Source organism: Humulus lupulus, chromosome 2 (genome assembly GCF_963169125.1).
Source record: "Humulus lupulus chromosome 2, drHumLupu1.1, whole genome shotgun sequence".
Taxonomy (NCBI): domain Eukaryota; kingdom Viridiplantae; phylum Streptophyta; class Magnoliopsida; order Rosales; family Cannabaceae; genus Humulus; species Humulus lupulus.
In genome coordinates this window covers 81,039,165-81,050,879 of record NC_084794.1, presented here as the reverse complement: position 1 = coordinate 81,050,879, position 11,715 = coordinate 81,039,165, and the positions used below count along the sequence as shown (strand labels likewise).

The window sequence follows — 11,715 nt, the reverse complement described above, 5'->3', positions numbered from 1 at the left end:
GTTTGGTAAAATACGTTCTGTGAACTCAAGAGTCTAATTCCAAGTCTAGAGTGGAGTCACGAGGAATTAATAAGTTGTGAGATAATTTATTGTAATAAATAAACTCATGGGAACTTATTGTAGCTTGTGTTCATGGATCCATGGTCCACATGTCGTCTCTTATCAAATCAAGTTTAATAGTCTCAAACAATTTATTTAATTATCAATTATAAATATCAAATTGACTATGTCAATTTAGTGACATTTACATGTAATAAGAATTTGGGGATAAAATAGAATCTTTGGGCAAATTTATTATTATTGATAAATTTGTGTCAATATAAATAAATAATATTAAATCAAGTTTCAAATTATAATTAGTTAATTTGAATAAGGAATTATTTATTTTTTTAATTAATTATAAGATAAATAAATAAATAAATGTTGAATTTAGGCCCAATTGAGATTTAAATTCAAAACAAAGAGATTGAGTCCAAGTCCATTTGTGGGGGCCCAAGGCTTTGATTTTTTGTTTATTATTTAATTAATTTAAATTTAAATAAAGTTCATTAAGTTGCATATATAAGGAATGTGATGTCTGGGGTTTGATGAGTGAGTCTCGATTGATTCATTGGGTAAGTGAAAACCTAGACAGACTGATCCTTTCTTGGCCACTCATTCTCTTGTTCTTCCCTCTCTAATTCTTTCTCATGTACTGAGAACTTGTCAATTCTTTATTAGACTTAATTTAGAGATAGACTTGCAAGACTTTGGCACAATCTAAGCAATTTAGATTCTTGGTAATACCTTGCTTCTACCAAGAATCAAAGGTTAGAAATCTAAAGGAATGAGTTACTGTTCTGCTGCGTATTCATAGATTTCTACATCTTTATGTTTGTTTTAATTTATGAATGTGATGTTCATATGTATGTTATGTTATTCTATGTTTGTATTATGCTTTTGAAAAAAATAATAAGAAGCATGCATCTAGATTTAAATTCCAAGGTCATAGCTACAATCTCACATGGAATAAATGTAAGAATGTTAAGTCATTAATAAGAACATGAGTAACTTTACAAATCATCAGTTGATTTTTAGATGAAACCTCATAATTCTTGTCTTTCATCACAAGAGTGATTGGCTCTTAAAAAGAAAGAAACCATAGAGAAGAAGAAGAACAATACATGTCAACTTGTTGATGTTGCTAGTAGGTTAGAGAGACAGCTTATAAATAGCTGATACATACAACACCATAAAGGTAAGGTCAAATCAGGGTCCATTTTCATTAAAATCTTCGGTCCAATTTGTAAAAAGTAAAATACAAAAGTTGGACGTTTCACCAAAAAGACAAGGTGCTTTGTAAACAAACATGTTAGACAGTCTCACATTCTCATGAACATTAGTCATAGAATTAGAAAGCCAATGTCTTGGTGACCATTGTTTTGTTGTTTGTCTAGGTGTTACTAGTAGTTAGTTAGGCTAGTTGTGAGACTAGCTTTCCAAGGCCTCTAGGCGGCGCAGAGCTCAAATTCAAAAACTGGTGATGATGGAGTAATAATAGTAGTAGTCCTCAAAAGGTAATAAATTGCGTTATGTGTTATTTTTACTATTGTGTGTCGGCAAGTGAATCGAGGACATGGGTCATGGCTTAATTATCAAATGCCATTATAATAATAACGAAATCATCTCTTGGAAAAACAGAAAATGATAAAGTCTTTGCATCCCAACTGACAGACTTGATCAAATTTACCATTTATTTGATCAATTATGAACTTATTCAATCAATTGTTATCCACCTGAATATGTGTAGAAAAAAAAAAAGAATGGATAATGACACCCTTTGGAGCGCTTGTCTGGTCAATGCATTGGATAGATGATGTTGGGTAGATATGGTTCTTCTGCAATGCAGTGGCCCAATGAGTAGGTCCTTTAACCTAAGATTTTTATGATGAATTATGTAAGAATATATATATATATATATATATATATATTAAATATTCATTCATTTCTTTTTGCTCAGAAATAATTCACATAATAAATCAGATATGACACTTCACAAAATTTCTTCTCTCTCTCTTTTTTTCTAACTACTTTATGTAAAAAGAATGCCATAATTCTTGTTGCATATACATAATTCAAAAACTATATACACTAATACAATAATAGAATATATATATTGTAATGCCCCAAATTTCCTAATAAAGGTAAGGACCTTGATTAGGAGGCCGGGAGGGCCATAATTGATTTATTATGCTACTCAATGATTATATGCATGTTTATGTGAATTATATTATGATATGATGTTATATACATGCATGTGGGTCCACAACTGTTTATTAAACTGTTTTGGCAATTTGGGTCGTTTAGAGCATAATTGTGTATTTGGGTGCATTTTGTGATTCGTGAATGAGATCCCATCATTACGGAGATATGTTCGAGCCTTTCGGCATGAGACGACCATGAAATGCAAGTGTTCGGTCTAGTCATAACGGGTTCAAGTTCGGGGCTTGGGGTGAGTCTCGGGGTGTATTTAATGATTAGAGCATTACCGGGAATTAAAGGGTAATTTAATATGGATTATTGGAGTTTGAGAATATTGAGAATAGCGGAAATTGGAGAGTGTTAATTATGATTAACGAAATAGGTGCAAAAGGACGGTTTTGCCCTTGGTGGCTGTTAAGGTTTTATTTTAGACTTAAGGGCATTTAGGTATTTTCACCCTTACAGATTAATATAAGCCATTAAGGTTGTAGAAGAGTAGCAAAAAACAGAGCATCCTTTCTCCTTCTCTCCCGATAGGTTTTCTCCTTCATTTCTCTCTGGATTTTCAAGCTTTGTTTGAGGAATCAAGCCAAGGAACCAAGCCGGGATAAGCTAGGGTTATGCTCCACCATTGAAGAGGGTGTGTTGCTGAGATTGAGGTGGGTTTTTAGCTATTAGAACTATAGCTTTTGCTCTGTTTTCTGAGTTAAGTTACAGCTGGTTTTTGAGTTGGAAAGTTGAGTTTCAATGGGTGTTTTGGCTAGAGTTCTTGGGGTTGTGATGCTTGGGGCATGTGAGGATGGTTTTTAGGTTCATTTGGGACTTAATTTGATGTTTGGAAGCTTTTGGTTTGGGTTAGAAATGGTGGAATTGAAGGAGGAGGTTTTCTGGGCTGAAGCTGGCTAAAGGTAGCGCTACCTGCAGAGGAGGCTAGGGCGGTTTGGCTCTGTTTTGAGCGCTGGGGCGCTAGGAGGGCAGTGCTGTAGCGCTACCCTGTTTCTTCAGAACCTCATTTTAAGTTTTTTTAAGGGTTTTGGCTCGGGGTTTCAATCCTTAAGGCCCGGGATCGAATCTACTCACCGTGTGGGTATGTTTCGAGGTTCCGAGAGTGGGGTTTAGACCAAGACCCTATCATTGTTGATTTTCATTAATTGGAGATTATATTTGGTTATGACTAGGTGACCGCTAAAGGATTAAAGGATTGATCGTTCTCAAGGGTCGTTCTTGTTCTAATTCTCGCTCTAACCAGAGGTAAGAGAACTGCACCCCATATGTGACATGCACGGTTGTTCTTGATGCATGTTGGATGTTTAAATGTAAACATTGATAGCATATTGAATGCTTAGCAATCTTGCTCATTTGCATATGGTTATTATTGAGGCATGCTGGATGATTAAGTGTGATGCATGAGATGCACGAGAAACATGTGATTAGGGCATGCCATAAATATTGACTGTGAGATTGATCAGAGCTTGAGTCTCTATGTTTGTGCATGATCATAATTATGCTAGCAACTATTAAGTAAGCATGTTGAATGCCCTACGTTTGAATATTCGACATATGACATATGTTTGGTAGCATTGCTTACTTGTGCATGGTACTGACTCATTAGTCGGAATTGGCAAAGGTGCTAGTATCAACTGTGAAGCTGTGACTCATTAGTCAGGTTCGGCAATGATACTGGGCACTGGTCACACGGTGTTGACTCATAAGTCAGGACGGCCTTAGCGTGTTCAACGCAAGCCAATAAAGATTAAATCTAATCAACAATCTGCATTGGATGACTCAAAGAGCATTAATGCCTGACCGACCTCAAGTTCGATGAATATTATAAGCGCTAGTGTGACTTACCCATCAGTCAGTCATCTGTTAAGTTAGAGACTTACCCACTAGTCTCTCATTTGTTTAAGGCTAGTGGCTTACCCAGCAGTCACTCTTCTGTTTAAGCTAGTGACTACCCATCAGTCACTCATTTGGTTAGAGCCATTGCAGGAAAGCCCATGTAATGGTTTCGTTACACGGCTATGGGCACTGAGCCCCATAGTGACTTGTTTGACAGTCACTCATTATGGTTTAACAGAACCCCAAAGTGATATTCACTCATCTGATCAGAGCTATGAGCTCTGTATGATCATTTTGATCATCATATGCATGGCTTTGGGTGCTGAGCCCCGTAGTGACTTGCTTGTTAGTCACTCAGCATGGTTTACCAGAACCTCAAGTGTTGAAACACTCATTTGATTAGGATTGACTTGATAGTCATCCGTTCAAAAGGGCAGGATTTCTTATCCTGGATACCCCAGCACTGTTTGAACTTATTTGCATGCTTGAATAAAGTTATCCTTGCTAGGCATGTCAGATATGATTTGATATCATGATATGACTGTTCATGAGCATATGAGTTTTCTTGCTGGACTTCGGCTCATGGGTGCTATGTGGTGCAGGTAAAGGCAAGAGAAAGCTGGACCATTCTTGAGTTGGAGAGCTTAGGTGACGATGTGTACATATGTAGCTGCTCGACCGCCACGGCCGAGGTTTAAATGAGAGAAACTAGGGCTAAACCCTGTTTTGCCACTTAGATCGGCTGGTTGTAAATATTTTGTTGTAATAAACCTTTAAATTATATTTTTGGGATCCCAATGTATATAGTAAACGTTCTAATGAAACGTTACATCTTAACCGAAATTTTTAATCCCTAAACTGCTAATCATACTTAGTCACACGTTTATGGCCAAATGACTCGATTAGCAAGTTTAGCACTGTTTACAATATGCACCATAACAGTCCCTGGAGTTGGGGCGTTACATATATATATAGATATTTGGGGTGTTTGGCAAAATATTTTCCATTTATAGTTATTTTGCACAATAGATTTGTTTTAATAATTTTTTTTTTTGTAAAATGACATTCGAGACACTCTCGATACCTTATACACTTTATATTTTGTTAGAAATTTTCAACACTCTATGTGAAGGTCATTTTGCAAAAAAATATATATAAAAAAAATCTATTTTGTAAAGTGATATTAAAAGAGATTATATTATGTTCATAAATATTCTTCTAAAAATGGCATGCTAGTGAGTTCAATTTTAGATGTATTATGTTGTGTGATTTTAGTATTAATGTGACATGAATAATGGTATTTTGGCATGGTAGTGGAGCATATTGCATGAATTGAGTTTGCTAAAACGTTAATTTTAGAGTTGAAAATGGCAAAGTGTTGTCTCATTTTTAGTCTTTTCAAATTCGCTCTTAGAATGTATGGTTAGAAGATACCCGAATCTTGTAGTAAAGAATAACAAACAGATCCACTTTGTCATGCGATATGAATGTCATTATTTGGAAACAAATCTTTTTTTTTTTTTTTGGGGGGGGGGGCAGATAAAAACAAAATATTTTCATGAGCTCATTTTTGCGAAAGTCATCCTCACAAACATAGATATTTCATTTTGGCATGGAAATAGAGCCAAAACTCAATTAATTATTTAAGGTCATTTGAGAACCCTTTTAAGGACTTTTACTTTTGATTAATATATAATACTCTATAGAGTTCCATATAAAATGATTAGAGTTGTTGGGAAATTTTTCATAGATTGGCACATGAGTTGCTTCTAAGAAAGTCTTAGGCGATCCTAACAAATTTGACCTTTTTCATTAAAGTGGTTTCTAAACATGATACCATAATTGCCAAAAACTTCTTGGATTATTACCTTAATTTGTAACCTTAATAAAATAAAGCCTTTTTTAGTTTAGGACCAAGACAATGAACAAGTAGAACTTCATTGGGAAGGTACCTTAACAATGTAAATAATCATGAAAACCAATCTTAAAGAGAGAAGAAAAAACATGTATTAGAATACATGAGATGCGTTACAAAAATGTTTATATTGACCAATAACAAAATCAGAATATATAGTATGTTATGTACTGAAACTCCAAAAATGATATTTTTATTAAAAATTGATGTGTACATACTACATCCATGGTGGGCAGGGTAGCTGGTCACATGGGGACTTGTAGAGTTGTAATGCAGATTAGTGTGGTCACATGTGACTCTGTCAACACCCAAGACAAAAGCACTCTAGAGATGCATATAATCTGGCATATCCTCAGCTACTAGTTGGACTGGGCTGGTTTGGGCTTTGGGGTTTCACTGCTTGGTTGCTAGGACACATCACCCATTACCCAAGATACACCAGAAAACCCCATTTGTTCATTTCATTTTCTTGGGAAAATGACAAACTTCTTACCCCTTTTTTCTAATTTTATTTTGTTACTGTTTATTCTTATCCAATGTCTATATGCTCCATACCCTTTTTTGCAGTGTAAAATATAAAACTTGGAATCATTGAATTCTGTACTATTTGGTAGTTGACAGGCTAAGGACAGCATGTTTCTTGAAAATTGCATATAAAGACAAGAGACTATCCAATAGTGGAATATGTATTAATGGTAAAACTAGGCTTTGATTTTTGGCTGCACCAAAATGAGAAGAAGTGTGTGAAAAAAATGAAGTACCATATTATTCCAAATGTCACTTTCATGACAGCCATGATCTGGTGTCTCGTAATCATAGGAAGATAAAAACGCTTTTCCTTCTACCTGGACACATTTAATTCGCAGAGGCATCATTAAATGGTTTGAACAACAACCCAATTTTTAATGTTATTATACATCTGTAAGTAGAAACAGTAGTATATTAACCTGAACCCACATAGAAGTTTCTTTCTGCTGAATTGTTTATAGTTTAGTATAATATATACTTATGCTGTAAAATATTTGTGTTTAGATTAAATAACTGACTCAGGGGTTCCACATATTAGGGTTGGAGATGTTTAAGTTTGACCACATGGGCTCTCTCTCAACTCAAATTAAGTGTCAATCATGTTGTTAAAGTACCTTGTATTTGCAGAATGTTAATGAGTGATAGTGAGTGAGTGAAGCATATCAATAAATAAGATTGTAAAGTATGTATATTATATATATATATATATATATTGGAAGGTGCATATTCTATCTAAGCTCATAAATGTTGTCACATAAAAAAATATTAGTTAAAAATAATGGTGAGATTTCATGTTGCATCTGGAAGAGAAGATCTTCCCGGGTACTATGTGATTATGATCACGGACTCATGCATGCTTGCTCACCTAAACCAATAATGGTGTCTACACTTACATACTTACGAGTGTGGAACTGTCAACATGGCTTACATGGACCTTTTTTGTCAGATCCATCATAGTCTCTCTCTCTCTCTCTCTCTCTCTCTCTCTATCTCTCCCTCCCCCTAGTCTTGTAACAAATTTGAATTAAATTAATGACCTGGGTATTTTGTTTTTCATGTCAAAAAGAGTACCCTTTTTACATGTAAGAATAATAACCAATTAAAAATAATTGATTGGGTTTGGCTGTGGAAGGTAAAGTAGATGAACCCAAAAACACACTTTATTTATTTATTTTCAAATAAAAGGGTTGATTGGCATGGAGGTAAAGAAATGATTTGTGCTTCTAGAGTTAAAAAGGAATATACACAGAAGAAGTGTAAAAAGGAATAATTAGGATTAAAGATAATATTAGTAGCAGGCAAAGTAGTATAAGCCTCCTAACATACTACTCTTTAATGTATTTCAAGCTAAAATTAAATTACTCTTTGATAATAATAATAATAATAATATGGGCTTACTTTGACTCTGCTTGTATGTATATATGAAGTTAAGAAAAATGACTTAAATAATAAGTTTCAGTACAGTTTTTTCATATCGCTATCTATATATATAATGATACACTACAGATTGATGGTCAGACTCAGAGTACAGAAAAATAAATAATTAATATCAGAATATAATAACATGCTTTGTCTGGAAATATTTTATGGTCACTCTCTTCTCTTTTATACATTCTTAGAAAGTTTTGGTATCCACAAACACCAAATACGAATTACCAAGTGTTTGGTTATTAGTGTAGAAAGGACACAATCTTTTTTTTTTGGGTAAAATTATCATATGTGTATTAAAAATGGAACCAGCTAGATATTGTCATTCTATTATATGTTTTCAAATGCTTACGTTATAAATCTTTCAAGGTGACAGCTAAACTAACAAATATTTTATATATATATATATATAAAGAAAGTAGATCTCATTTAATTTAATGGAAATTATAGTATGAAAAAGGAAATTAAACTAGTTTAACCCATAAAGATAATAAAGAGGAAAAACCACAGAAGTAATGCCTGGTGTCCAAAATAGCAGACAAGAAGAACATTTTGTGGGGTTACTACTTGTAAATTTGCTGTAGTCTAGTTGTAGCTTCCATAAATTTAAACCAAGGTTGGCACGTACTAAAGTCTAACTCAAACCAAACAAGGTTAAGTTTGTACAGCTTTAAAGTTGATTATTCCACTTGATTATTGGATCATTAAGAAAGGTATAATAATAGAACTGAACTTCCCTATTTGTTACCACACATGAAAAAAGGTAATAATAAAGTAACACTCTTCTCCATTATTTATACTTGAGAGGAAAGAAAGAGAGTGTGAGTTCAAGCTCTCTTTTTTCAAAAGAAGAGAAAAAAAAATAGTTTGACTTAGATTCTCGATCCTCAAACTTCACTCAAAGATCTAGATTTCATAAGAAATTATATAAAATTTGACCACTTTGGGTGGCACTTTCACATTCCAGCAATGGCATACAAATCTCAGAGCTGAGTGTCCTGCTCACTCCACTGCTTCAGTCCCAGGTTTTCTGATCTGGGTGTTGATTTTGTATACTCTTTCTTGAAGTGGAATCTCAGAAGATAAATGGCTCCAAATACAGTTGTAGTCACAGTTGAGAAGCCTATGAAGTCTGTGCTAGGAGTGACTGGTATGGAATCCTCTTTGTTTCTTGAAAAGCAAAAAGCAGTCAGCCCAAAGCAACTCACATGGGTTTTTCTTCTCAAAGTTCAGAGAACTCTAGCTTGCCTTTCATGGATGACCATGGCTTCCAAGACCGTGTTTGTTGCAGCCAAGAAACGCATTGCCGTGTCTGACTTAAATGATGATGAGCCTAAAAGCAGAGGGAAGCTCTACAGATTCATCAAGGCTTTTCTTGCTTTGTCAATTGTTGCTTTGGTCATTGAAATAGTTGCCCATTTCAAGAGCTGGAATTTAAATCTGATTCAACCATGGGAGGTTCAGGGTCTTGTGCAATGGACCTATATGGCATGGCTATCATTCAGGGCTGACTATATTGCCCCTGTGGTGATCATGCTCTCTAAATTCTGTACTGTACTATTCTTGATTCAATCTCTTGATCGCCTAGTTTTATGTTTTGGATGTTTTTGGATCAAGTACAAGAAATTGAAGCCCACAATAGAGCCAGATGCTTATGACACTGAGGACCCTGCAAGTTTCCCAAAAGTCCTTGTTCAGATTCCAATGTGCAATGAGAGAGAGGTAAACATAGCAAAATGTTTTCACTGGATTCTCTTTGAGCTTATATGCTCTTTCTTCTCATATTGATTTCAAATTTTTGTATGAATACATAGGTGTACGCACAATCCATTGCAGCAGTTTGTCAGTTGGATTGGCCAAAAGATAGGATTCTAATCCAAGTCTTGGACGATTCGAGTGATGGAGCAGTACAGCTTCTAATCAAAGAAGAAGTCTCTTCATGGAATCAGAAAGGGGTCAACATTGTCTACAGACACAGATTGATCAGAACTGGTTACAAAGCTGGCAACCTCAAATCAGCAATGTCATGTGATTATGTCAAAGACTATGAATTTGTAGCCATATTCGACGCAGACTTCCAACCCAATTCTGATTTTCTTAAACAAACTATTCCACACTTCAAGGTGATTCATTAAAAAACCAATTAAAGAAAGTGATTTATGTTATTTTTTTTTAGAAAGTTACTCTTATTTAACAGTCCAGGAATTTTTATGCAGGGAAAGCCTGATGTGGGACTTGTTCAAGCTCGGTGGTCTTTCATTAACAAGGATGAGAATCTACTCACAAGGCTGCAGAACATCAACCTGTGCTTCCATTTTGAAGTGGAGCAGCAAGTGAATGGTGTCTTTCTCAACTTCTTTGGGTTCAATGGAACTGCAGGAGTTTGGAGAATTAAGGCCTTAGAAGAATCGGGTGGTTGGCTTGAGAGGACAACTGTTGAGGACATGGATATCGCGGTTCGAGCTCATCTGAATGGATGGAAATTTGTCTTCCTTAATGATGTCAAAGTAGTATGTGAAGTACCAGAGTCTTATGAAGCCTATAAGAAACAGCAGCATCGATGGCACTCCGGTCCAATGCAGCTCTTCAGATTATGCCTTCCTGCCATCATAACTTCAAAGGTTTTTGACATCACCTATGATGATGATGCCACTTGATGCTCAATTATGTTTTGATGAAATACTTATTTGACTCCTTGTGTTTTTGTGCAGATATCAATGTGGAAGAAGGCCAACTTGATATTCCTATTCTTTCTTCTGAGGAAGCTAATTCTACCCTTTTACTCATTCACATTGTTCTGTATCATACTCCCATTGACCATGTTTATCCCTGAGGCTGAATTGCCTCTTTGGGTGATCTGTTATGTCCCCATTTTCATGTCATTTCTCAACATTCTCCCAGCACCTAAATCATTCCCATTTCTTGTCCCATACCTTCTGTTTGAGAACACAATGTCAGTGACAAAGTTCAATGCCATGGTATCCGGCCTATTTCAACTCGGAAGCGCCTATGAATGGGTGGTGACAAAGAAGACAGGAAGATCATCTGAGTCAGACTTATTGGCCCTTGCAGAGAGGGAATCAAAGTCTTCCAATGAAGAAAAGATCTTGAGGAGATATTCGGAATCCGGTTTAGAACTTCTAAGTAAACTCAAAGAACAAGAAGTTAAAATTGAAGTACCTTCCAAGAGCAAGAAGAACAAGACCAACAAGCTCTACAAGAAGGAGCTTGTGCTTGCTTTTCTTTTACTCACTGCCTCAGCTAGAAGCCTCTTATCTGCTCATGGAGTCCATTTTTATTTCTTGCTTTTCCAGGGATTGTCTTTTCTTGTTATGGGATTGGACTTGATAGGGGAACAGATTAGCTAATATGATCACAGAGTGGGAATTTGTTTACTTTGGTTTTTTTTTTAACTGTTATATATGTTGAACTTACAGACACTTTGCCCAGTTCTTTTGCTGCTTAATGAGCTTGAACTGAACTAGATTTCATTACAAGTTGAACCCTTTACTACTTGGAATTTGTAAGGAGATGGTAAGAGTTGTGAACCAAGTTTAATATTGTACAATGTTATATGTCATCAGTATATCAAAATAATGAGAACCCCAGTATAAAAAAATATAGCACTTATTCTTTCATTTTTCTTTCTCTTTGGATGTATTTTATCAAAACTGTGAGCTTTCCTTTATATAAAATCATCAGTGACTATATATTCATACGTGTGTTTATTTATATTTGACCTTTTAGGTAACTTTTTCCCC

The 11,715-nt window shown here is 35.2% G+C and overlaps 1 protein-coding gene across 1 annotated transcript; it reads left to right on the top strand.

Moving 5' to 3' along the window:
* The first annotated feature begins 8,757 nt into the window (after positions 1-8,757).
* LOC133818103 (xyloglucan glycosyltransferase 4) lies at positions 8,758-11,392 on the top strand. Its single transcript, XM_062250808.1, has 4 exons — positions 8,758-9,676; positions 9,769-10,077; positions 10,171-10,575; positions 10,666-11,392. Exons 1-4 carry the CDS (start codon positions 9,041-9,043, stop codon positions 11,320-11,322), a joined length of 2,007 nt encoding a protein of 668 aa, XP_062106792.1. The 5' UTR covers positions 8,758-9,040; the 3' UTR covers positions 11,323-11,392.
* The last annotated feature ends 323 nt before the right edge of the window (positions 11,393-11,715 follow it).